We start from the raw sequence: 27,820 nt of genomic DNA, 5'->3' as shown, positions 1-27,820 counted from the left end.
TACAAAGACAGGTGCTGAGCAAGTCACCAAAAAAGAGGGCAGAGAACAAACCCACCCATGGTGCTAGGGAGGCTCAGTGGTTAGAGGGCTTTTGTAGAAGTTAGGACATTTAAGCTGACCTTGGTAGGATGAACAGAATTTCTATATGCCAAGGGAAGCAGATTCCGAGCTGAAGGACCAGCATGAACTACTAATTTCAATTATGAAAATATACAAGATTTACTCATCACCAGTTCATTATAGGTTATATTAAGCCACTTGGAAAATGGAATAAAAAATCCTATTTCCAATTCCACAGAAAACATTCCAGTAAAATGTCCTTCTGTGTACTTATTTAACGTGCTGTCATGCCTGTCTGCAGCCCAATGAACTACAGCCCACCAGGCTCCTCTGTCATGGGATTCTCCAGGCAAAAATATCAGAGAGGGTGGGCATTTCCTCCTCGAGAGGATCTTCCCAACCTAGGGACTGAACCTGAGTCTCCTGGACTGGCAGGCAGGTTGTTTACCACTGAGCCACCTGTGAAGCCCATGCTCTTGAAAAGGCGTTTCTTAAAACAATCAAACTTAGGAACATAAACCAAGGTAATCAGACTTCTTTACTGCAGGTCTTCTCAAAGAATTTAGTATTTTACTGTACACAGTAAATCTCCGAGAACTACAGAATGTGGTTTCCAAACTTCACAGAATTTGTTTTCTGCACAATTTTCCATGAGCAAACCCTCCCTCCCTATGAAGGAAGTGAGGTAAAGTGATGGTTGAAGGATGCAGGTTCTAGAATCAAACTGCATGGACTCCACCGCTACACCTCCACAGGCCTGTTTCCCCACCTGCAAATAGAACTAGAGGCCCTAGCTCACCAGGTACTGTGAAGATTACGAGGTAATACACACAAACACCTGAAATAATTAGTAGTTGCTGCCCCTTCATGTCCCTCCCGCCACGCTCTTTACGGCTAGACCCTCGGCTCCATAGGACCAGTTTGAGCACTACTAATGGAAATGCACTCCAGCTTTGCCCAGCTGCTGCCTACAGTCCCTTGGAAGACTCTGGTCCTTCAAGGTCTCTGGGGAACAAAGGAGGAATGTTTCAAGTTACTTTGGTAGCTTAGATGAAAAATAACAATATTCACTAATTAACCTTAATTAACCTCTTCTGGATATAACTCTAAGAGCTGTCAGCATTTGCAAAACAAAACAGGACCGATACAGAACCTTAACAAAGCCCACGAATCACACACATTAAGTTTGTGACAATCATAATTTTATCTTTCAAGTCATTTGTTTCTGTGTGTACACACAGAACCCTAAATGTAGGAGGGAAATATATACAATTCCAAATACCTTGAACATTCGGTTATTGAGACATTATTACGTAAGTGTGTCTGTGTACATATATGCACATGTATGTATGAATGTGTGTGAACAGGAGAGGCAGTGTTATGTGAAACAGTTCCAACACCCTGCTGCAAAAGATGATCAAGGTATTCTTCCACCATGTCTGCCAGCTCTCTGAGGTAGCCTGGTGCATATAAACATCCATGGAGATACAAAACATTTCAGGCAAATCCTTTTCTGACTTTTGTTTCCTTTTTCCTGAGTCTGTTTCACCATTTTCCACTTTTTCTCCTTATCACTCCCTGAATTTATAACTTCCCACAGTAGTAGAAAAAAAAATTTTATGGGCACCCGTGTCCCTCTTGAGGCATTATCTCCATTGGGTCAACAGGAGCCTGAGGCTGGAGATGCAGACAGGCAGCACAGGGCTGCCAGGTCTGGAGCACAGGCGCCCCTTCGGCTCTAACTAGCTCTGTGACTGAGCTGCTACCTGGCTTGCCCCGAACAGCAGAGTACACACCTGTTGCTCTGGCGTAGTTATTAACGACATCCCTTTCACTCTCAACAGTACCCTGGATTTAAAGTTACAATGGTCATGCCATCTATTACCCTAGACAGGGCTCTTTACTCCTCTGGATTTCAGTCTCCATAATTTGAAAATGGTATAGGATTAGATAGTACTTTAAGGGCTTTTTGTTTTAACTTGTTTTTGTGATTTCCATTTTTTTTAAATAGCCCAATCACAAAATTAAAGATCTTTCAACCTCTACCTCCCTCCCTCCTAATATACATATTTTCCCCAACCAGTTGAGATCCAACCTAACTGTATAAGTAGAAGAGACATTTAAGGGTCAATGATGAGTATCTCAGAAACTGGAAGAAATGAAAACTAAACTGCAATCAATACATATTTTGTAAAATGTGTTCTACTTAACTCATTCCTTTACATGCTTCCTGGCTTAGATATCGCACATCAATTATGTGAGGCCCTGGACAGTCCCCACCATGAACCACCACAAAAAGACTACAACCAAAAGGCCCATTTCTACCTATGTTTAGCTCTCCTAAACAGAAACGGGTGAGAGAGAGATGCCTGGACACAAGGCATGGAATTCCTGCACCAGGACAGAAGTTTAAGTCCTGAAACATACAGGATCTTAACCATATGAGGCAGCAAAAGAAGAAATGTATAATAAAATCAGAGGGGGAAGAGCCAATGTTTCGTTGCCCCAACCCTCCATATCTTATGCAAATAAAAAACTGATTCTGGAGTAAATACATTTATTGATACCCATTTTATATAGTTCAATGAAATAACCTATAAATATAAAAGCATTTTTCTTTTGGATATCACCATGGTCCATGTAAATACTCAACAGTCAGAATCACCTGCAGGAAGCACTCAAGTCACACAGTTGGGTTTACAGACCTGAACACACACTTCATTAACAGTGGCACTTATGTACTCAAGTGGTCCAGTGGCTTCGGATATATGACAACTGGGCGTGTGGAGTAAGAGTAACGTATAAGTTTAAGTCAGTGGAAAGGGTATCAACTTTCAACAAACAACAACCAATTACAAATCAATATCCTGGGTGAAGAAAGGACCACAGTTGACACCGGGTGTCTGGACACTGGAGACGAAGCACGTTCACCGACACGTCGTGGTGCCGTACGCTCTTCAAGCCCCAGGGCAGTCCACCAGTGCCTCCGGGTCATTCAGGGTCAACAACACAGCACTTCTTAAAAGACTCTCACCAGCTGAGAAAAAAGGTATGTGGAGACTGCTATCAAGTTTAAAGAAAAATGAGCTAAATATTTCAATGACATGATGAGTTTTCCTCCTAAGAGGAGGAAGAGATTGTGGGGAAAACAACTTTTTTAATTCCCTTTTTTTTTTTTTTTTCAAAACAGTGATCAGAATCATTTATCAAATGCGAGGGAAGGAACCCAGGTATCTGGTATCCAAAACACAGGTGCAAAAATCTTCTTCTGTCTCAAAGTTTGTTCCTCAGCACTTCTGAGGGAACGAACGCAGCAGCCACTGTTGGAGACTTGCTCTCGACTTTATGCAGCATAAAATTTTCTCATTTCTTCAGAAACAAATACAGGAATGTCCTTTCTTGCTGCAGTCAGACCACGTGTCTTCCAAGTTAGCAAGCAAATGCGTTTAGAAGGTCTGAGGTGTGCAAGGTCCAAAACTGAAATCTGAGAGGCAGTGTTAGAACTTAAGCGAGGCAGGATTTTTAGAGACTACTCAAATGAAAATCTAAGTGAAGCATATAAAAATTCAGTTCTTTCTATTATTTTCAACTGGTATTTGATGGAGACATCCCCTGGTAAGGACGGGTTAAGGGCTGTTATCTCCAGGTCCAAGATGTCCCAACTACTTAAAGTAGGGCCCCCAAGAGGAGAAAGACACACACTTCTGTGGTCTCTGGAATTCTTTTTTGCCTTTTTTTTTTTTTTTAAAGAAATAGTAGCTTCAGTTGCACACCACTGGCTGAAGGTGTTTGCATCCAAATGAGAAACTCTACCCCTTGTCTCTAGGGGGACAGGCACCAGGTTCCCACAAGCGGCAACTCCTATGTCCTGTAGCACATGGCACCTGACCCTGGAGTGAAGAATAAGCTGGCACAGAGCCCCGATTGCTGGCGTCCAGGCTAGATGGCATTTCGTGGCGTGCCGTTGTGTGTCAATGCTTTCAGGCTGGGGGCACTGGTCTGGTGACTACAGCTCCTGTGAGAAGTCACACCCACCTCAAAAACCTCATGAATGGCTTTTCGGAAACAATGGAAGTTATAGTCTATTAAACCTGCAGGAGAGAAAAAGGAAGATCAGGCGCCCTGAATGTCAACTATCTGTTAGGAAACATTTGGTGACGGAAAGAAATAATTGGTATGTATTTTAAAACATATATCCAATTGAGAAATTCTCTACAATGGAAGCATGATAAAGCATATGCCCAAGTTGTTAACACTGATTACCTCTGGGCCTGGGAATGAAGAGAGTAAATAAAAAAGCAATTAGGAAGACAAATTTGCTAAGAAAATTTACAATGAACTCTAAAGTGAAAGTAAAATACTTTCGATACATCAAGTTTTTCCTTTTACAAGTCTCTGGGGCAGGCAAAGAAAAGCTGAAGGAAACAGTTGGAACAAGAGTTGTGCAAACTGCTTAGTAGAGCCATGGGGATGGGAGGGATCAGGAAGGCCCCTAGGGCAGAGCCTCAGGAAGCCAGCTCCCCCACCTCAGAGGGGAAGGAGGGCAACTCTGTCCTTTTCTGCTTATGAACTGGCTTCCAAATCAGATTTTAGTCAAAGGGTTCCTTGCAGGTGCGTATGGACATATGACCAATTCCGGCCACCAAGAAAAGTGCAAGTGTGTAAGACCTGCATGGAGTCTCCTTAAAAGGAAGACCTCCCTGTTCCTCCCCCAATCCTCCTTAGTGCCCAGAATTTGAGGGAGATTGCTGGAGATCCAGAAGTCCTTCCACATCACGAGAAGAACCTGAAACTAGTAGCCAGTACTGAGAACAGCAGAGCTGAAAGAGAAGCACTGGTCCTCGAGGACACCGGGACAGAAAGACAACAAACCAAGAAACAAACCAAAGCGACTACAGATGCGGAAGCAGCCCAAAGGTGGGAGGGTCAAGTGCAAGGCAAAAGCAGCCAAGAAAACTGCAGGGCGCAGACAAGACTCTGAGGATACGGGCAAGATTTAAATAGGCAGGAAAGAGGAGCAAAATCACAAGAAAATAGCAGGGCGTTTGCACTGAGAACACAGCACACAGGTGGAGACAGGAAAGAACCTGGTCTGACTGGAGATGGGAGCAGACAATTCTTGGGAGAAGTACTGGGAATGGCGGCTGAAGAAGCAGGTTCGAGTCAAAATAAGGAGTTCCTTCAGATTCAGAGAAAAATAAAGGTTTTGATAACTTCAACTACATTAAAACTGAGTTCTCCACAAATGGTAAAATTAAACTGACAATCAAGGAAGCCTGAACAATGTGTGGATATGTGATGATGATATGAAATCATTGTTAATTTTTTTTTCTTTTAACATCTATTAATGGTAATACCATTACGCTTTAAAAACAGCACTACTGCTTAGAGATACCTGCTGGAATCTCTATAAGACAAAATGATTTGATGTCAGAGATTTGCTTCAAAATCACCCAATAGGAGAAAAGGTACAGAGATGAAATAAAAATGGCTATGATTCTGATAGTTGTTCAATCTGGGTGATAGATACGAAGGGCTTCCTTACATTATTTTCTGTCCTCTTTTATGTGTGACACTTTCCACAACAAAGGATTAAAAAAAAAATGAAGATATACAGGAAACAAAACTGACCATGTGTTCATGACTGTGAAAGCAGGGACAGGTACATGGAATCGCTGAGCTGCTCAACTTTTGTGTTTACTTGAAAATTTCCAGGAACCAAAAGTTTTTAAAATTTTTAAAGATTAGAATGGAAAAAGATAAGAAACTCCTAAGAGGCACAAAAAAGATAAAAGCATAGGAACAAATAAATTACTAGAGAAGCCTAAACAGACATGAAAGAGCACCTGCAATGAAAAAGATGCTTGCTCCAACCAGTAATTAGAGAAATAAAAACGAGACGCTAATGAGACATCGTTTCACACCTACCAGACTGACAACAACTGAACAATCTGACAACATCAAACATTAGCAAGGACATGAAGTGACAGAAACTCCCACAAAGCTCTGTCTGGGGTGAAAACGATAAAGCCACTTTGGAGAGCAATTCAATAATGCCTAATAAAACTGACATGAACTTGAGCAGGGGACATGACCTTGGGAAAATTTTGGGAGATGGTGAGGGATACGCAGGCCTGGGGGGCTGCAGTCCATGGAGTCACAAAGAGTCGGACTGGGCAACTGACTGAACAACAACAATAAAACTGAACACATATGCCCTCCATAAATTCCACTCCTAAATACTTCCTATTCTAGAGAAATTCTCCCTATGTGCAAAGGCAAACTTGTTGATTAATTTCTTGCAAAACTATTTGTAATCTTAAAAATCATCTAAACATACAGTAAAAAGAATATAAACTGTGATATACACACTCCACAGTGACAAAGAATGAACTGAAGCAACATGCTATTAATATGGATAAACCTCAAAACCAATCTTGAATGAAGAGAAACAAGCAAGCTGCAGAAGATGACTTACATTTTGACATGGTTTACACAAAGATATATAACACCCTATATAGTTTAAGGAAAGATAAGGAGTAAAGACTAATTCAGACACAGGAAAAAGAAAACACTACATTCAACAGAGCACAAGAGAGGGTTTCAACTGAGAAATACACAAAAGACAAATATGTATTGGTCATGTTTCAGATCTTAAGCTCAAAGGGGAATATATACATTTTTGTTTTATCAAAAAAACTTTGTATATCTAAAATATTTCATTAATATAAGCATCAGTGAAATATTAACTCATTCAATATTAATTAATATCACAAACCCAGACAGAAGAGAAGGAACTTGTTGCATGAGTAACAGAGCTACTATAGACCCTTGAGTAGTTAAATAACACGATGAAAGGAATATTCTGAAAACTAGTCTGCCTTGAGAATAAAGGACGATACAGACTGAGCCCTCAATATATATGCTGAATGCAGCACCTTAGGCCTGGATGGGTGAGGACTTGGACTGGAGATACCAACAGTGGAAATGGATAGGACACCCTAGAAAGTTCCACAAGAAAATGTTAAAGAGTTGGTGAAGATTCAATGAAAACCACAGAAAAGAATGGGAAAAGGAGAACAAAGAACACCCTCTGTGAGATGCTGTGCAAGGGCCTCGGAAGCAATTACACCACACGATTACCAGACTGCATACAGCTAAGTGTGGACACCAGGAAAATGGCATAACTAGTAACAGAAGTAGAGTAGCCATGAGTCACGAAACAACGGGGAAAATATTCATCGGTTTTTGACATCATGGAAAGATAAATATTTAAGTAAAGATGCCTTACTAACAGCTTCAAATATGGGATGGAAACAGGCCCAAGTCAGAGCTGGAGAGGTGAATTTTTCCGTCAACTACACAGAGATTAACTGAAGTCATAGATGTGATGTGCTGACCAGAAGAATAAGTGAAGAAGTGAGCCAGAAGCCGCGGCTCTGAAGGGCACTCAGAACTGAGAAAAAGAAAAATTAGAAGAAACAGGTGGTCAGAGAAACAGACACACAAAAGAACCCAAAGAGCTCTGCTTTGGGAAAGCAGAGAGAAGAGGGCATGAAGGAGGACGGGATGACACGGTCACATGCTTGGGAAGGCTGAAGACGAAAGGCCACCAAATGTGGCAAGAAGGTGACCCGGTGACGTCTCAAACCACCTCAGGAGACTGGTGCAGGTGGAAGCCAAATGCAGGCAGACAGGTAACAGAAGGATGTGAAATCAGAGGCTGGAATAAAAAATGTGATTTAAAAACAAAAGACCAAAAGAAGGCAGGAGAAAGCATGGACTGTACATGGAGGGAAAGGCACAGAAGTAGTTGAAAACGTCATGCAAGTGAAAGTGTTAGTCCCTCAGTCATGTCCAATTCTTTGTGACCCCACAGACTGTAGTCTGCAAGGCTCCTCTGTCCATGGAATTCTCCAGGCAAGAATACTAGAGTGGGTTGCCACGCCCTTCTCCAGGGGATCAAACCAACTGGTAAATCCTCTAACACTGCAACAATGTTTTCTCTTGTTTTCCAGAACCTAAGAAATTATGACAAAGACCTTTATATAAAGACAGTTTTTAAAATGTCATTACCTTTTCTTTCAAAACTTTCTTCCCTAAGGATGCAAACCAGTGCCAAAAATTTAGTCACCTCCTTTAAATACAGGACAGTTGTGTTATTCAGCTTGATGATGGCCATGGACTCTTTGTCATAAGCACTTCCACTTCCATCTTCCTTTAGCCTGTTTTAAAACAAAGTATTGTTCATTATAGGTTTCCCAACTCGGCATTTTGTCACATTTGCACGACAAGTCTTTCTACCCAGTTTCCTAAATGTCTTTTGAGAAAAAAGGCTGGCTCGACCACAGTGGAACAGAAGCTGTGTTTAGCTGTGGGTGCCCAGCCCCTGCTGCATAATCATTCCATGTGCTCACACCACCTTGTTGACCTAGGACGCATGGAAGACAGCAGACTTCTAATTTTTACTTCACACTAATCAGTGCTGACACCCTCCGCAAATAAAGAAGGACCTGAAATATGAAAACTGTGAGTAGTGAAAAAGGAGTAAGTACAAAAACTAAAGTAAATACGGTCTATCAAAGATACTGTGGAATCCTGATGCCTGCAAAGTGAGCCTTACAGGGTCTGAAAGCTATTTCATTTATCAGATTAGATTGTCAGAATTACATGGAGTCCCCCTTCAAAAAACACAAATCAAGAGCCAAGTAAGCAACAAACTGAACTTCAATAAAGCATACCAAGTTTCACACACAGGTTAATAATAATGAAGTAATGGCTGTTTCTTTTCTTTTTTATAATATACTTTATCATGTGTAATGTAGTTTACAATGTGTCTTATACTGAAAATAAAATTTACAACTAAATTTGATTCTTTAATTATAAAAAATACACTCTATTCATCTCTTTTTAAAACTAGGAACAGGAACATGAAACTTTTCTGCATGACCTACAGACAAAATTACTTCTTCTCTGGGGAAAGAATAAAAACAAAGGCAAGCATGTAGTCACAAAACTGACAGGAATAGAAAACAAGAATAGACAGGTAAAGAAGAGCTAAGACAAATGCATTCCCTAGCCCGAGGCAGCTAGAGAAAGACACTGACAAGTGAGGCAGAAAGACCAAGGTGCCAGGTAGGGACAGAGAGATGAAAGAGGGATTTAGACTAGGTGGAACACAGAGGAACAACAGATCAAGGACAGAGGCATCAAAAAGCAAAGGTAATGTCAGAGCATCAAAAAGCAAAGGTAATGTCAGAGCATCAGGACAGTGCTTGGGAGGGCTGACATTAATATACAAGATGAACCATCACTATTAGAGGCGCAGAGGTCACTGGCTTCTGAAATAATTATTAGTAAATCCACCAAGGTTTTCACTTGTCTTCTGGACTATTCTACAAAACCATTTCTTTACAAATTTCTGTATAAAGTGTGGTGAATTTAAATAAAAGAAGAGTTTATATTTTAGAGACTTCTTAGAAACTGAGACGTATAGGTCAAACATTCCTTGTTTCTGTGCTCTCTGAAAGATTAAGGACTCCTCAGTTCCACAGAGCCTAAATCAAATTAGGAACCAGTACATACTCTTGTTATTCAGTGTTTTCAATAAATTAGTCTAGTTTATTGATCTAACAGTAGTGAGAAGTCGCAGTAGTGAGAAGACACAGTATAAACCCCCCAAATTAAAGCAGGTGAAACTTTCACTGATAATTAAGTCTGGCACTAGTCACACCTTTTCAACTGCTCTTGTCCATCCACTCGGAAAGAGTAAGACCCAGCAGTCCACTCACAGAGAAATTATGCTCCAAACTGAAGCACTATGGTCAGTTCTACTTCATACAGTACTTGCTAGATGCCTCAGAAATTAATCCCCCTAACAAGTCAAACTGGTGGTTTTCCACTTGTCTGAGATCTTACAAAAATATATACAAACACAACTTACCCATATATACAAGACACATCAATTACAACATCAATCATGTCACAGCAAAGTTCATATGACTGCATATCCACAGGAGAACTGTCTGTTGCAATGTAGATTTTGCTGACAACATCGAAGAGAAAAGCTTTTTCAATACCTGAATTCTTGAAAAAAACAAAGTCAAGTGTTCATTTTTTAAAGAATCACAATTTGTAAACTTATCAAAGATCCTGAATCATTAACATCGAAGAACATTTTTAACAATACAACCCAATACCAAAAGTAAACAGTACTTTGTTTAGGAGACACTTTTCTTATCCAAAGAAGAAAAGTCAAAATGTTTCTCTGCTCTTGATTTACTGACATAATAGCACACTCAAATTTGTTCTTCTTTCATCCTCTTTACTTAAATGAATTATTTTCTAAGATACCACCATAAAACAAACAAACAAAATCCTCCTAAAATCAAGCCATGCTGCATTTCTGATAATCCTTTTCTTGACAATAATCAATCTCTGATTCAAATGATCCTGCTACCAGAAAGGTTTGATGTGGCACTCAGCAAACAATGTTTCACATCAACATCCAGCATAGTGCAAAAGCCTAAAGAACTGGGGATCACTACACACTGAGTCCTTCAAAGCAGTGTTTGGAAAACACAGTCGCTGAATGCTAAACTGATGGGAAGAATATCCTTTTTAATTAAGCTGAATCCTCAAAAAAAGAAATGTGAAATATGACACTGAGATTACGGTTAACAAGGATCAATTTTTCAATGTGACCTTCAATAAAGCAGAGATTAAACTGAGTCTAATTCCCAACACCCAGTATATCCCACTTTCTACTCTTCCTTCAGGAAAAGAGATCACAAAGATATTTTTAATTAAGAAAAGCATAAGAAAATTTTTCATCAGAGCCTTTTAAGACAAAAAAAGTATTAAGGAAAATTTCAGAAAATAACTCAAACCATGTTTTAAATGTTTCTATTATTTATTAAATTAAAAGACGCTTACTCCTTGGAAGGAAAGTTATAACCAACCTAGATAGCATATTGAAAAGCAGAGACATTACTTTGCCAACAAAGGTTCGTCTAGTCAAGGCTATGGTTTTTCCTGTGGTCATGTATGGATGTGAGAGTTGGACTGTGAAGAAGGCTGAGCACCGAAGAATTGATGCTTTTGAAGTGTGGTGTTGGAGAAGACTCTTGAGAGTCCCTTGGACTGCAAGCAGATCCAACCAGTCCATTCTGAAGGAGATCAGCCCTGGGATTTCTTTGGAAGGAATGATGCTAAAGTTGAAACTCCAGTACTTTGGCTACCTCATGCGAAGAGTTGACTCATTGGAAAACACTCTGATGCTGGGAGGGATTGGGGGCAGGAGGAGAAGGGGATGACAGAGGATGAGATGGCTGGATGGCATCACTGATTCGATGGACGTGAGTCTGAGTGAACTCCGGGAGTTGGTGATGGACAGGGAGGCCTGGCGTGCTGCGATTCATGGGGTTCCAAAGAGTCAGACACGACTGAGCGACTGATCTGATCTGATTATTTATTTAATATTTAACTGTGTTGTCTTTAAATTTGACTCAGATTAATTCAAGGCATTTTTTGGAGAATTTGATAATACAAATATATTCAACAAAAACCAGAAACAACACTGAATTAAATAGCACACTTACTGATATAAAGATATTTAATAGGTTTTCCAAGGTCGGTAGCTGTGGGATAAGTTTCTGCACCACCTTACTAAAGGCTTCAAATATTGAATGGTCATAGATACTAGTCAAATAAAAGCTGAAAGACACAACACAGTTTGATTAATTTGAAAAATATCTTAAAAGTCCAACAACAATTATCACAATACATAAAATTTTAAGTTTCTTCACATTTCATTTCAGTAAGTTCAAATAAAGCCTATTTTGTGCACCATCTCCCTCACTCAAGATGACAAAAGCAATTTCCCCACCTGGCTTATAGCTCTCCATCCCTTTAATACATTTACACAGAGGGCAACTGAGGTAGTACTAGGAAAACATTTTCAGATGCGGAAACCTGAACATTCACCTAAGTCCGTGCAATCTGATCCAAAAAGCTTGGTTTCTTAAGCCCACAACTGACAAAAAAACCAAGAGAAAGCTCAGAGTAGATAGGTGACATTTATTGACATTTATTAAATAAGAATACAATACAGGTTTCTAATAAAATGTTACCTCCTCAGAAAGTTCCTTTCTGATCCCACCTAAAATGGTAGTCCTGTGCCCTTTGCTTTCAACCTCTTCCCCCTTTGTTTTTCTGCATAGCACTGATGAGTACTTAAAATTACACTATACGTTTATTTATGTGCCTTTGAGCTGTCTCATTCATCAGAATGTAAGCTCCATGAGAATAAAGGCTGTCAGCCTTGCTCACAGCTGCGTGCCCACTGCCCTGTAGAGTATCCGTGAATATTTGTTGAGTAAACAAATGAATAAAACTGGCACTTAGAATTTATGTAAATAACATGCTAAGGAAGATGAGAGCAGGAGCTCGAGAGAGAAGGGACAGCTATCTGGAGGCCTAAAAGGATACACAAAGAAGTAAATTTGTCGATTTAACAAAACACATACTTGAGAGAGAGGCTTTTAACAATTTAAACAGTGTGGTCAACTGTACCTGCTTTTTCACTCATGAAGTATACTCTTAGTTACACAGCTCTATCCATTACGTAATTACAAACACAGATAACAAAGTCAGAGACACAGAACTGTTTATATCACACTTTTTATCAAAATTCAAAGATACTTTCAAAGACTGCACCTAAGAACCTAACTTAGATGGGGCTCTAATCTAGATGTTAGAACAATGGAAGAGGTAAGACCAAGATTATCCCCCCACAGGCACGAAGGTAAAGGAATATTTTAGGTTAGCAATGTAAGAAGGTCCTGCAGGAACTGTGAGGTTTGGAGATGGATGGCGACAGGAAGAACCTCCCAAGGCACAGGGCATTCTAGGAAGCTGAGTTTCTGGAAACTGGAAATTAAAAGAACCTCATCCATAGGTCTGTTAGTAATTAATAAAAGTTTAATGCTGTTAACAAGGCCCAGGGCCCCACAGAGAACTGGAGAAAGGGATAGTGTGTACCACTGAGGTGGGTGCTCTGGAAAGGGACAGACATGGTGCTAAGAGGATCAGAAGTGTTCTTACGGGTCCTGGAGAACACAGGACAATCATGGCTTAAAACCCATCATTCATTGCAGAAAAATAAGACTGAGGAATTTTATTGGAAGATACTTTCACTTTCTCCTACAAATACTGCTGAATTTTTTTAAAAGCATGAACTACTTGTACATATTTTAATCCAGGCTAAAGGTCAATGGGACTTGTCTATGTGGTTTCTTAGGAGAGTAACAGAAAGATCTTATAGCCGGAGGCCCTAGGGAATATTAGGGTAAGGATGGGGGTTGGCTTGAGCCTAGAGGGAAGTCATTATAACAGACCAAGGATAAGGAAATAGCTACGGTTGTCTCTCTGCTGCTTCCCCTTTAAGTTGTTTGTACCATCAAAAGAACATTTTCTTGGGTACTTTTTATTACTCATTTCTACCTAAACCATAAAAAAGGATGCAGAAAATAATTCTCACATATTTTTAAAATACAAGCATACAAACCACTGAGTTTATCTAGTAGGTGTTCTTTAATATTAATTTTGCAATGAGAATTATGAATCAGCAGTTCTTTAACTTGATAGCAACCCTAAGCAGATTTAATGGATACAATCACTTCACCCAATTTTTAGAGGTTTATAAAAGCATAAAGTGTTTTAAAAAACATAAACAAGAAACATTAGAATCCAAACTTAAAATGTGCCCTCTTTAAAAGGCTCTTCCTATTGAGAGAGATACTGTGAAAGATCAAGCTACAGAGTTCTACAACAAATGTGAGATTCCTCAAACTGAGGCAAGGAGAGGGGGAAAAAAAAAAAAAAAAAAAACCAAGACGGGGGAATCCCAAAGCAGATTTAATGCCATGAGGAAACAGCCTGACTCCAGTCTCTTGAGATGAATTTGTAAACACACCTACAGAAACAGACCTCGCCTGACTTCAACCTCTGGGAAAATGCAAAAAAGCAGGGGAAGTAACTTCTCAGTAACATTAGGCTCCCAAAACTGTTTGAATTCAACAGAAATCAAAAACATTACACATTTGGGAAGGGTATACCAGTAACAGAGAGCTACGTGTTTGTAATGACAGAGATGGGAATACATTTACACACTTTTCAGGGCTCCCATATCAAACACACAGGTTGTTACCTAAGGTGGAGTTTTTCTAGCCCAGCATCTGCAAGGTCATCATTGGCCCTTTGATGAATGTCCCTCTGTGTTTCTATTTTGTGATCATCAGACAGACCATCAACTTTGTGAATAAAAACCTCAAAATTCATGTCTGGGTTAACTTTGTAGGCTTTAGAAACAGTAATGTGAAGTCTTGTTAAAGCCTCCATGTAGTCATCCTGTAAGTCAGAACAAAATATTTTTTAAAAAGAAATCTTATGTTAGGAAAGCCTCAAACCACCTCTTTCCCCAACCACAGAATATATATTACCCTAATCATTCATAAGTATTCAAACAACTACATTAACTTATACCACTAAATAGATCTTCAATCTCTCTTGTTAAGAATTCAACTACCAAGTTAATGCTTGTAATTTTTAATACTGATAAGAAAAGGAAATGGAAAATGGACACTTATTCCCAATAAAAAAATTTTTAAGTAATCCCAGCTCTGCCATTTATTAGATGTGTGACTTTAAGCAGGTTGCTTAAATTCTGTGATCTCAGTTTACTCAGCCATAGAATTGTAATTACGATACCTACCGTACAGCACTGTGACGAAGAAATCAAATTAGGTCATATGTATGAACGCACTCATAACAGAGTCTGTACCTCAGAACTCATTCCTAGCTAATGCTTAAGCTTAGAAAAAAAATTAAGATTCTTAAGGATAAAGACATGTCCCATTTATCTGAGTGTCTGCCACATGCTAAGCCCTCAATAAGTGCTAGCTGAGCTAAATTGAATTTGGACAACTAAAGAAACTATTCATTTAATATTTACTGACTCAGTTCTCACATTCCTCATTACAGGCACACTGATAAGACTTTTTCAGTGGGTGACATTACAACAGTTAATAAAAATACAGCAGTATCTACTATTAACAAAAATGGAACACTGCTCATTAACTAGAACTCAGAGATATAAACCCTATCTCCTAGTCATGTCATATTCTGTCCTTGCACAAAGGCATGCCTGCTCCTAAAGCACCTCTGCAGGTACATCTCTCAGTTAGGAAATCTAGTGGCAAAGAAACAAGCTGCAAGAAGCACATGACAAGATAAACAACTTTTCTTTGTTCCTACATGTTTCGCCTTCAGAGAAGAAAAGTAAACATCATCATTTCCAACTACCTGTGCATCAATGACATATATCAATGCTCCTGTTCCCCTGAAGATCATCTCGTAGTCAAAAGTTGGGTCAAAAAAGTCCATTTGCCCAGGAAAATCCCATATTTGGAAATTCACAAAGGAGCTATTAGAAATGTCATCTTTGTAAATCTTGTTGGTACTTTCCAAAAAGAGAGTCTCATTGGGTGACATTTTATGAAACACCACCTGTTAAAATAAAAAAAGACAATTTAATGACTATTCCACTTTTTATTTAAAATAAGTACAAAAACTCCACCTGGAATTAACATAAAGAATGTGACCCTACAGCAAAAATTTTAAAAGAGATGAAAAGTGAATGGTGTATCCATTGGTACTCACTCTCCTCTAACTTGTAACACAACAGAAAACACCAAATTACTAAAACCAAATCACCCAGAAAAGCTAAAACTTTTCTATTTTCTCTGTCTGTATACAATACTAGCAGTACCAATGTCTCTCCTCAGTTTTTTTTCCTCCCCATTGTATAAATTCAGCCAAAATCTGCTCTAAGATTATGAAAATTTATAGCTAAAGTTTAAAAAGTTTTGTTCATTGAAAATTTATCAGAATGCCCACATCAGGTTCTAACGAATAATCAGAAAAGAAACTGACTGGACCCTGTCCTTCATGGGTTTGCAGTCTTGTGGAAGAAATAAAACAAAAGCAAATTATACCAAATAGGAAAAGGCATATTGGTAGAGAAGGAATATTTGTGAGGAGGGGAAGAATGGGACTTGACAAGGAAAAGACAGTTCCCATGGAAAAAAAAAAAGGTAAACGCAATTGTTAAGAATCACAATTATCACAATCCACACAATTCCAACACACAAGGAATTTCCCTCTCTCTACTCGCTGGATGAGAAAAATGGATAGTTATTCCTGAGGTTTAGACGGTGAGTAACACTATAAGGAATCAAAACCAGTTTGCTAAAAACCTGCCATCAGTGTACTCCGATTTTGCTGTAACGGTGAAAAGATAATAAAACACAGTAATCCCGTAAATTTGGAAGGCTACTTTTTAAAATCATCATGTCTACAGAATATCACGCAGAGATTTATTTTGGAGAGATCTTTGCCACAGAATGAAAAGAGCAAAAAGCCAGGTATCTGGCATTTTATCACCAGCTCACCTTGTGTTTAAGAGGAATGGCTGATGGAGGTCGTCAACCCTGCCTCTATTCCCCTTACTAAAAAAGCGAATAGCCCTCCATCCTCTCCTGCCATTTCCCAAGTGAAAGCACACGTACAAAGGTCTGTAAATATTCTCCAGGTCTCAAGACTTTTGTAGCCACACACACACAGAAGGGAAATCACTACTAATTATACTCACCAGACTAAAAGTACTAAAACTGGTGGAAGAACAGCCCCCATTCCCACTAAGGAATGTCACAGTGAAGTCTCCTTCGTACTAGTAACAAGAGCAGGCATTACAAAGGCCAAGGAGTTAGTCACAACTCTTTCTGACGCTGCTCCCTGGGGCTCACCTGGGAAGCCCTGCAAACTCAGGTCACCTGAAGTAAGAGGCACACACACAACCGCGGTCGGGGAGGCAGTGTGGGAAAGTTCTCCGAGTTAGAACCGGGGAGCAAGTCTCAGTTTCGTGAATGGCACGGGGGCTGGGTCCCAGGAAGTGAGGTCTCAGGAGGTGAGGCCACGGGCACCTGCCTCGCTCCGGCCACTCGGGGAGCGCGGGGATCCACTCGGCCTCGGCTGACCTGGGCGTGGACTCCGAGATCGGGGTCCCGGCGCGGACCGCGCCCGGGCTCTGCTTCCCAGAGGAGAAGAGAAAGCGCGCTGGGACAATCCAGCCGGCCACCTCGGCCGCCGCCCTCCTCAGGGCCTCCCCTCCCGGCTGGCCCCCGGCGCCCCCGGGGAGGGGAGGGAGGGGGAGGGGCAGAGGGCCCGAACGGCCCCACTCACCTTCTGGATGGAGGACTTGCCGCTGCGCCGGAGGCCCATGAGCAGAATCCTCGGCTTGGAGCTGTCAGCGCCCCCCGGGCCACAGCCTCCTCCGGCCCCCGCCCCAACCCCGCCGCCCGCGGCTGCCGCCTCCTCTTCCTCCTCCTCCACGCCGTAGCCGAAATCCTTTGGGAACGAATCCGCCGCGCCGTAACTGCCGGCGAGGGGCGTCTCCTCCGCCCCGTACTGCAGGGACATGGTGCTGGAGCCGCCGCCGCCCGCGCCCTGACAGGCCAGGCCAGGCCAAGCCAGGCCGCCGCCTCCCCAGTCCGCCGCCGCCGCCGCCGCCCCCGGCAGCCGCCGCCGCTGTGAGGCCCGCCCCCCGGCGCCCGGCTCTCATAGGCTCCCCGCCCGAGCCCAGCCCCTCATTGGTCGCCTGAGCTGCCACTCGGGAGCAGCAAGGTAGGTGGTGCCCGTCACGTGCCCGGAATCACCTGACTCGGAGCCGTGGAGGGGGGAGGAGGAGTCACGAGGAGGGTGGCCAGGCCGAGCCCTCTGCCCTCCGCCCCAGCCCGCACTTCGGTCCGACTCAGCCACGCGCCTTGCTGCTCACCGTTCTCCTGCCTTCCTCGGGACTCCAGAGGCCAACGCAATGAGTGACGCTCTCTGGGCACTTGGGAGAATTGATTGTCCTCCTCCTACTATTGTGCTTGCCCAACCAATACTTACTGATGCCCGCGAAGTCCTGGGGCACAAGGGGCACAAAACTGGAACTACCTTGGATCCTGCCTGCCCTCAAGTTGCCCCAAGGTTAATGGAAATCGGACCTCTGAGTAAGTAGCTTCTGTATGAGATAGGAAGTGGGAAGGTCAGAGGTGCAGATAAAAATGCTCGGCAAGGGTGGGTGAAAGCATCTCTAAGGAGCTGGCGTCTGAACAGGTCTGGAAGGATGGCATTGGTTGGGATGTTCAAAGGTAGAGAGGAGAAGCTAGCCAGAGTGAGGGCAAAACCTCAAACAAGGCAGAGTCATCGGTGAGATAGTTTGTTCTAGCAGGTAGCTGGACCCTGATGGGAAAGCAAATGCCAGCAAGCTAGAATGTTTTACCCTCTTTCTTCAGCAAATCACTGACAATGAATACTGCTACTGTTTCACACTTACCAGGATCTGACTCCTCTTTCCTCCCCACCCAGTATCTATTTCTTTAGTAATTCCATCACCCCGTGGAACATTGCATCTTGTGCGATCTCCTTCAGATCAGAGACCAAAGGAATTAATAATGAAAGCTGACCAGAACAAATGCTTGTCACCAAAATATGGGAAAACTAGAGGAATTTTACTCTTCACAGGGAGGCTTTAGAATTGGAAATTTAACCAAAAAAGGTCCTTCTCTTAACGGGGACATGGGTGGTGGTACTGATCTTTCAAGGAAACTTTCTTGATTATGAAGGGAAAGCAGGTATGCAAATCTAGAAGTTGGTTTTGTCTGAATCTTGAAGTTAAAGCTAGGACATCCTTAGAGGTCATCTAGTGCAACCTCTCACCTAAAAAGAATCCACTGTATAGCGTTTCTGACGCTGCATGAAAGACTTGCAGCATACATTTCAGTAGAGCCCAGGGAAGAGAGCTCACTATCTCAATAGGCAAACAATTCCACTGTAGTAAAATTTGGCATAGAAGTCTCTTATTCAGGCCAAAAATCACACTCCTTGGAGCTTATACACCACAGTCTATTAGCAGTGGTCATCTTTTTTATGACAGCACCTCAGATATTGGATTACAGTCTTCATTACCCAGTCTTCTGTTCCACATTAAACATACTTTAGCCAGGCCTTCTACTGTAATGTCCAATAGCACTTCGTGTGATCACAGAAATGTTCCACATCTATACTGCTCAACATAGTAGCCAGTGTGGATTGAGCACTTAAATTGCTGCTAGTGTGACTCAGGAACTGAATTTTTAATTTTACTTGCCAGATGTGGCTAGCGGCCACCATGTTGGACAATACAGCTTTGTGGTTTCAAATGTACTCTCCACATTTATATGCAATTGAGCTTGTCAACATCCATCAAATGTCTGACACCTACAGTAAGGACCAGTAGAGCCTTCAGGGTGATTGTTTAGCACCTGGACAGTATTTCTGTTAATGCTTTCCAGAATGGAATTTTTAAAAAAATGTACAGACTGTAAGTGGTTCACACTAATAGTCACTGGAACCAGTACTTTGTCAGCAATCCCTAAGTGCCTAAACTTGTGCAGCTGCATTTTTAACCTCAATGTAAGACTTGATATTTCAGCTTTTTCATTTAGGCCGTGAAGTTTAGGCACTCCCAAGTTGTGAATCATTTTCAAGCTCATCTCAATATAGTCTACCAACCAGCCTCTCCAACTCTGTGGCAATTAGAGAATTAGCATTACTACCATCTGACCCATATGTAGTCCTTTACAATTTGCAAGGTACTTTTTACATCCATTATATTTAATTTAATCCTTAGAACACCTTGTGAGATAGGCAAGATATGAAATCTACATTTTACAGATAAGGCAGCTGGAACAGCAGGAACTGAACAGATCGGATCCTTTTTTTACTCCATTGAGCATCATGTACACTGTCTTCATCCAGATCCTTGATAGAAATGTTGAAGAGGACCTGCAGAGGCCAGGCTCACCCTGAATTCTTACATAGCACTGACTGATACAGCAGTGTAAGCATGTCAGTTCCCCCCAAGAGTCTGATTATCCAACTCACAGGTTGCCATTTTTCAAAAGGATGGTACAGGAGACAATCATCTGATTTACATAAATATTAATACCAGTCTCATTAGGGAAAAAAGCAAATAAGGGTTGGCTGCCAGAAAAAATTTCTACTTGCCTGTCCACAAAGGGACTATGACACCAACTGCTTAAAGAAGCCATGTCTCCCTCTCTTCCAAAACCCCCCAGGAGGCCATGTTTTATTATTATCGTTCTTAGCACATCCTATCCCACATTGTGATTATATACATGTCTTATAGTTAACTTCAAGTCATTCATCTTTATAATACTCAGCCCACTGCTGTCCCTGTAGGAGGCACTCAAACTGGTAAAAGATAAACCAATTCAAGTAAATGTTCTTCCAGCCATATCTGATTCCCCTACAAAAACAAACCTGTGACTGGAAGAGACAGACCACTGCCACATTCCTGCCACTGTGACTGATTAAGATGCCCTTATAATTGGCTTGGTCACAGCTTCCAGCAGGTGCTGAGGCTTCTGCTAGTTAAAAACCAGCTTTCATTGTATGGTTTTCTCTGTGTGTTTTGACCAAAAAATAAGGACATTTCTGTAACACTGGGGACAAAGTACATGAGATAGGGCTACTTCTTAATAATGCTAATCAATCAATAAGGAAAAGAAGTGAAGAGTAACACAAAAACATCTGACTGTAGGTCTTCCAAGAAAGGAAAAAGGACTAACAAACAAGAATATAGTGCTTTACCATTTACAAATCTTTCATATACATTCCATTTGACCCTCACAACAACCCTGTGAGGTAGGCAGCACAGATATTATTTTCATTTGACAGATGAGGAAAGTGAATCTTGGAGCAATTTACTAATGTGCCCAAGGTTCTACAATTGGTAAATAATTGGTATTCATATCAGTCTTTGGCCTAAAGATTCAGCACCCCACCTCCCCTCACACTTGCCTACCTACTTCACAGGGATAATGAAGATAAAATGAATTCAAAGCTAGAAAAATACTTTGAGGGGAAAAAGCACTATATAATTATACCCACAAACTATAATTTTCCACAATATATGGCTCATTCCCCTTGTCATCCAGGCTTGTGCGTGAACCCAGAATTTTAAATTGCCTCTGTTCTGTGTTCCGCTAAGCAACTAAGTAAGGCAGGGGAACAGTGTGATCCTCTTTATATAAATTACAGTCAGGGTAACTGCTATTACAGGAAATTGAAAAACAACACAGAAAGGCCAATGTGCAACTGGGACCCAGGGAAGCACAGTAAAGCAAGGCAACAGTATCAGATAGGGCATGATTGCATAGAAGGAAAGGTGGTGTCAGAGTTCACACTGGCACACACACAGTATCTAAGGCAAAGTGGTGGCAAAGAGTCATTCGTTCCACCTAATATAAACAAGAGCAGAAGATTCATGAGACCCCCATGAAACAGCATCGTGTATCACACAGATCTCTCCAGCTGCCTACAGAGAATATAAAACAACAGTGTCATCTTCATTTTAAAGAATGACTGTACCTGTGCTCATAATCCTGAGCTAAACCAGGGAATAGCTCTGTGCTAAACTTCCTTGGCTAAAATACAACCAGTACCATCATTCCTAGTCAGACTGATAGAATGTCTTTTAAGGTAATGAATTCGATGGCTGTGTTTATAGATTTTTTTTTTTCTTTCCAGGATTCACTTTTGATTCTCCTGCTTTTTTAAGACCCAAAGAAAGTTATACTGAGTTTTTATTGGTGATTCTAAGTATATGTGTTTATAACAGTTAACGTGTGATAGGTGAATTTAACATATTTAAAAGAGTGCTATAGCATCTGTTCAGAAAAGATTATATACTGTACAAACTATTCGAGTCATACAAAACCATTTTTTTCAGTGTCTTTTCAACTGAGAAGAATCCTATTCAGCACGTTTCTCCTCCTGAGGTGGTTCATACTGAGCAAGCTATGGGGGCAAAGACAGAGGCGTTTAGGTGAATTTTATTCTAAATTGGGTTAAAAAAAAAAACTATTAACAGTAACAAAACGAGTCAACTACTTTGTTCAATGACTGAATTGAACAGAAGGCAATTATAAAATCCTAGCCTTTTTAAACCAGTGATTTTTTTAATATTTAATACAATCAAACCTAGTGAAAGTTTTTTTTGTATAAACCTTACAAATTACTGGGAAACTAAAATTTAATTCCCATTCATGACTGCACTGCACAAACATCTATGCAATAATCCGTATCTTCCCTAAGATGTTGTGGCTTATATAGTAAAGGTACTTTCTTCCTCTCCACCATAAGTTTACTGAAAACTTTCTTCTAGAAAGTATAAAAAAAACATCATGTGACATGTATTAATCTAGCCAGTTAATGAAAAAGCAGCTAATGTCTTGGACTTTAAAAGGTGTCAAAAAAGTTATCTAGCATTTATAATAATTTGGATAATTTAAGATACTGAATGATCTCTTATGCTGAACTGTGGTTTACTGCAAGAACACTAAGATATGAGTTGTTCCAATTAGCTGTGAGATTTGAGAAGCTAGACTTCACTGTGCTTTAGTTTCCTCACCTATAAAATGGTCTGTGCACCTGTGTCATTTATCTCACAAAGTTGTTGAGAAGATAAAACACATTATGAGAAATGCCTAGAGTCATGTGAAATGCATTATATGATTCAGAATGCAGTTAAAACCTCAAAGGCTTATTGACAAAAGTTTATGAAAATTCTCATGGAGTTTAAACAAAGAAAAAACTTCAGCACTAGACAAAATTAAGTGCAAACAAATGTACAGAGCTTAAGTGCAAACAAGTTTACAGTTAACACATTTCAGGGCCACCACGTAACTATACAGATCATGCACTGCACAGTCTTAAGGTGTGCCATTCGCAAAGCAGTGGCCCCATAATGACCTACTTAACTGCCTAAGACTCCCAGAAATTTCCATTTACTTAAAAACCAGTATTCTTCACCAGTATTTTCATCTTTTTGTTGATGAAGGTTTCCAAGAACCTCTTCTTGACCACACTTTGCTCATCCTGTTTACAATCTGCTAGTGGTTTTCTAGACAGGGTATCAGCTTCTCCTTGCAGTTAACTGAGCTGAGATTGATATTCACCCTCCTCCCTGCTCTACTGTCCATTTTAGTGAGGTTCTGATCATACAGTCATTAAAGGTGAAATTATTTTTAACATGAATTCTTTCAAAAATTTTACCTTTGTTTTCAGTTTTTTATTTTCTTCTACAATAGCTTCATATTTCTCTTTCATTTCTGCCAATTCTAGGCGAAGCAGCTCTATTTCTGGATTTTCTGGGGTAGCAGCTCCTAAGTGATGCTTTAAAAAACTAATATCAAAGTTAAGGATTTACTTGAGCTCATTAAAACTAATGAAATAGCCTTCTATTGAAATAACTCTGATGAGAGTCACCCCAACCCTACCACCAATATTTACCCAGAGATCAAAACCCAAATACTCAAAGTAACTTTTTCAACAGAATAAAGGCTTTTTTCTGACTTGAAAAATGAAAAGGATACTCCAAAGCACTATTAGGTTTCTCTGGTTCTTCATATAAGGCTACCAATACTGCAAATCAAAAAGCAAAAAAAAAATTAAAGTCTTAAAATGGCCGAAGTCATATGCCATACCTCGGTAAATATTAAGCATCTATTATATACCACACATCTCACTAGGACATACCATGGTGAACAAGACAGACAAGGTCCTGTTCTCAATGTATTTACAGTCTAGTGCGAAAGAGTATCAAGCATCAATAACGGTAATGGGTGATGGGAGCACAATGGAAGAACACCTAACTCAGCCCAGGGCACCAGGGAAGGGAAATAAGACCTAAGACCTTGGCAATGAAGGCTTCAGATAAAAAGGGAAGGCCAAGGGCAAAAGAACAATGTATTCAGGAACTGAAAATTCAAGTGTGGCTAGATGGAGTTGTGAACTGAAAGGAAGCTGAAAAGGTGGTTAGGGAGGAGATTGGAGGATCCTGCATGTTCAGTCGGTCCTTGATCCTAAAACAAAATGGCATATAATTAAAACAGTTTTAAGCAGGGGAGTGACGGGATCTTGATCCTGTGTGGAGTCAAGTAGGCTAACAAGTGGGACAAGGATTTAAATGCACGAAGAGCAATTATGGCTCAGTGGTAAAGAATCTGCTTGTTAATGGAGACGGGATTTAATCCCTGGGTAGGGAAGATCCCCTAGAAAAGGCAATGGCAACCAATATTCTTGCCTGGAAAATCCCATGGACAGAGGAGCCTGGTGAGCTATAGTTCATGGGGTCGCAAGAGTCTCCGACACAACTCAGCAACTAAACAACAACAACATGCTAATCACTTCAAAAAAAGAGTGCCTGGGAATTCCCTGGCTGTCCAGTGGTTAGGACTCCAAGCTTTCACTACAGGGGCATGGGCCCGATTCTTGGTCAGAGAACTAAAATCCTGCATGCCACATGGCATCCCCCACCACCACCAAAAAAAAAAGAGAAGTGACCTGTACTGGAGTAATAAAGAGATGAAAACAAGGTAGATACATTTGAGAAAAATTTTTAGAGAATCAATAAGGCTGTGGTTAATTGTTGGAAGAAAGAAGCTTTGAATCCAAAATATTCTTCAAGAATGAAGTTTCACACACCACATTCTAAATAACCACCAACCAAAAACTACCAGTAATCAATGTGCTCAAATTAAAATACATACTTTAGTGGTTTCATATCCAGTAATTCATGTCAGCACTACCTTTTCCATCTTATATTGAACACAGTCCTTCTAGGATCCTTCCCAGATAAAAATCTAAATCAGTGGTTAAGTTTTTTGTGCACAAAATTCTGAAAAGTCTGATCAAAGACCAAGAGCTGTAACTACATACAAAAAACATGCATATCTAGGCCCCAAGTTAAGAACTCTTATAAACCAACTTAACATGCTTTGCTTTTTTTTAGTTTTAATAACATCAAAATAATTTAGACAGCATGAAAAAAAAATCAAATGGCCAACTACTACAAACAACTTACATTAAGTTCTGATAGTTATACTTTTAAATGTATTTACATCACTATTTTTTGAGAAATTGGCAAACTTATGTCACCACTACCCTCTCCTCTCCTTCCCTCTTCTTTCAGTGTTACAGGACACTTTATTCCTCTACTTACTACCTTTTTCTTCAAACTATATACTCAACCCTATGTTTCTTCTTCCATTAATTCCCACTGATCTCTATCAAATTCTGATTTTATAAGACATAAATACTCTTACCCTTTCTTCCTCTTTTTCTCCTACCCTTTCTTTTAGCTTCTAAATTTCTGTCAGTGGTACTTACAAGGTTGATAATTACAGAACATAATGTAAACGTCAAATTTCCTGTGTTTTTCTATAGATGAAATATACTTCCTTTTAAACAGACAAGAACTCTATACCCAGTGTTTCCCTTTTTGTCTTAGCAGCCAGGATTTTTAGAGGTTGATATAGTGCTCAAAATAACTAAAATGCCTTTTCTTCCAAATAACTTATCTTTAGACATCCTTATAGTGTTTTAATGTTAGAAGCAGTTTCAAATCCTCTTGGAAATGAGCTGGATAAAAAGTATATGCTAAATCTGTGTGAAGTACACAAAATCAAATATTAAATAGATCATCATATCAGTAGATACTGTGTTGTCTGATGTTACTTAGGAAACTGGAAACCCAGGAAGGTTGAGGGGGAATACCAATAGATGTCAGCCAGGGAAAAGAAGCCTCCAAGGGTTTCGTTTCTCATGAAGGAAAATCCAAGTATGGCCACAAGGCTTAATATCTTCATTTACCTCCCACAATGGTCACTTCTCTGCCCTTTACCAATGTATGTTTCATTCACTCCATCCAGCCACTCTGGCTTCCTTACACTTCCTGAAACTCAACAGCACACTTCTTTCAGGTCTTTGTTCAAAGGTTACTTTCTTAAGAGAGGCCTTCCCCCACAACCCTAGGTAAAATGCCACCCCCATCACTCTATCAGCAATGTTCTTTTCACAACACTTAGCACTGGTTGACACTGTGTATTTATTATCTGTCTTCCCCAACTAGGATATAAGTTCATTTAGAGCAGGGGCCTAGTTTTTCCCCCCACTGTTGTATCCTCAGTGCCTTAACAGACACCTGAATAAAATGGTTAAATAAATGAAAGAAATGTGCTTGTGGAGTTTTTTGAGGGGAGCGGGAGGTCCATGAAATTCCAATGGTGTGATACTTTCCAGGATGACAGCACAGTGCTTTCACACTACCTTAATGTTTACTGAAATTTGCAAAGAGTAGGAAATTGAACCTAAGGTAGGTAGCAATTCAAAATGACCAACCCAGGCTTGAGAATTAAAAGCCCTGCTTTCTGCTAAGACCCAGAGTTGTTATTCTCCCAGTTTTTTCAAACTTTTGCTTCTGGACAAAGAGCAGATACCAAAGTATTTCCAGATACTTAACTACACTTCTCATATGGACCCAAACCATCATCCCTGCCAGCTCTTCTGTTCCACACCCTTGAAAGGCCCAGCCAGTGAGCTGAGTGATAGATAACAGCATTCGCCTCACTGCCTAGCTGATGAAATAAGCAGTACCCACACTAGTTCTTGGAACCTTCCAGTGTCAGTCACCTTACTCATCTACTTAGATCCTGAATCCAGATTAAGAAATACATTGTAACGACTTCCATTTTAAAAAGTGAAAACAATATAACCATTTTGATGTGTCCTCACGTTCTTTAAACTGTAATTCTACTTTATGAAATCTGCACCAAGTAGGAGTTGATATAGACTACAAAATGGGGTTCAGCTGAAAAGCCACATACAAAGAGCTATTTCAAGGATTAGGTTCACTTAGCTACTTTATAAACTGCTTTCAAATCTGGTCATTTTCCCATTTGTCCTTTGTTCGAGGGAAACTGTTTCTAAAGGATTTGGAGGGCTCGGGAAAATTTGTCAGGAGAGAGGAGTTGGGCTCTCCCAAGGTCTCTAGCAACATGCTCAGTGCGGCGGCTAGAGGCAGAGCAACGGAAGTTGGAAGGACTTTGCAACAGCTGCGAGAGTTTTACTCACCACGGGGAGGGTGAGGCTCCCCGACCCGGGCAGCGTCCGGCAGCCAGGCGTGCGCCGGTCCCCGCTGACCCCCGAGGCCCACCTCGCTGGACCCGGAGTGGGTCCCCTCTGTTCCCCTCCTGCCCCACACCATGCCCGTTCGCGGCACAGAGCCGAGGAACACGACGACGGCATGAGGAACCGTCTCTTGGCCCATGCTCACCCTTGGTCAGCGTGTCCAGCACCCCCGACTTCTCCAAGTACCTCCGGAACTGCTCGCGCTTCGAGTCGGCGGCCTGAGGAGACACGGCGGGTCAGTGGCCGAAGCCCGGGGGCCAGAGCAGGAAGAAGGCGCTGGGAGTCCGGCAACGCCGCCTCCGCCTCACTACCTCAAGCCCCCCAAACCTACGCGCACGCCCCCACTCCCACCCGAGCCGACCAGCGGCTGGCTACCGCCCGCACGCCCCCAGCCACGCCGCGCCCCCCTCACTTTGTAATGGGCCATAGTGACAGCGGCAGCGGCGTAGCTGGCGCCGGAGACCGTGGCTGGCGGGCTCGGAGCAGCACTGCTCATGCGCGGAGGGGCACGGACGCCTGCGCACTTGGGATCCCCGGGCCGGGATGGCCGGGGTGTGGCCTGTTTTCATGGCGACCAGGACGCTCTGAATGCCCCATAGCGAGATGAGCCGAGGGAGGCTGC

At 41.2% G+C, this 27,820-nt stretch overlaps 2 protein-coding genes across 2 annotated transcripts; both read right to left on the bottom strand.

The window, feature by feature from the left end:
- Window positions 1-2,600: 2,600 nt before the first annotated feature.
- RRAGC (Ras related GTP binding C) lies at window positions 2,601-17,692 on the bottom strand. The gene is made up of 7 exons (XM_070786810.1): window positions 17,362-17,692; window positions 15,424-15,627; window positions 14,270-14,469; window positions 11,661-11,775; window positions 10,004-10,146; window positions 8,137-8,285; window positions 2,601-4,151 (listed from the first exon to the last, which is right to left on the bottom strand). The coding sequence occupies exons 1-7, from the start codon at window positions 17,596-17,598 to the stop codon at window positions 4,000-4,002; spliced, it is 1,200 nt and encodes a 399-aa protein (XP_070642911.1). The 5' UTR covers window positions 17,599-17,692; the 3' UTR covers window positions 2,601-3,999.
- Window positions 17,693-19,797: 2,105 nt separating this feature from the next.
- MYCBP (MYC binding protein) lies at window positions 19,798-27,759 on the bottom strand. Its single transcript, XM_019957792.2, has 5 exons — window positions 27,611-27,759; window positions 27,344-27,416; window positions 23,604-23,652; window positions 23,284-23,413; window positions 19,798-22,026 (listed from the first exon to the last, which is right to left on the bottom strand). Exons 1-5 carry the CDS (start codon window positions 27,692-27,694, stop codon window positions 21,982-21,984), a joined length of 381 nt encoding a protein of 126 aa, XP_019813351.2. The 5' UTR covers window positions 27,695-27,759; the 3' UTR covers window positions 19,798-21,981.
- Between the last annotated feature and the right edge of the window lie 61 nt (window positions 27,760-27,820).

Source organism: Bos indicus, chromosome 3, assembly GCF_029378745.1.
Source record: "Bos indicus isolate NIAB-ARS_2022 breed Sahiwal x Tharparkar chromosome 3, NIAB-ARS_B.indTharparkar_mat_pri_1.0, whole genome shotgun sequence".
NCBI classification, from domain to species: Eukaryota; Metazoa; Chordata; class Mammalia; order Artiodactyla; family Bovidae; genus Bos; species Bos indicus.
This window is presented reverse-complemented; position numbering and strand designations above follow the sequence as displayed.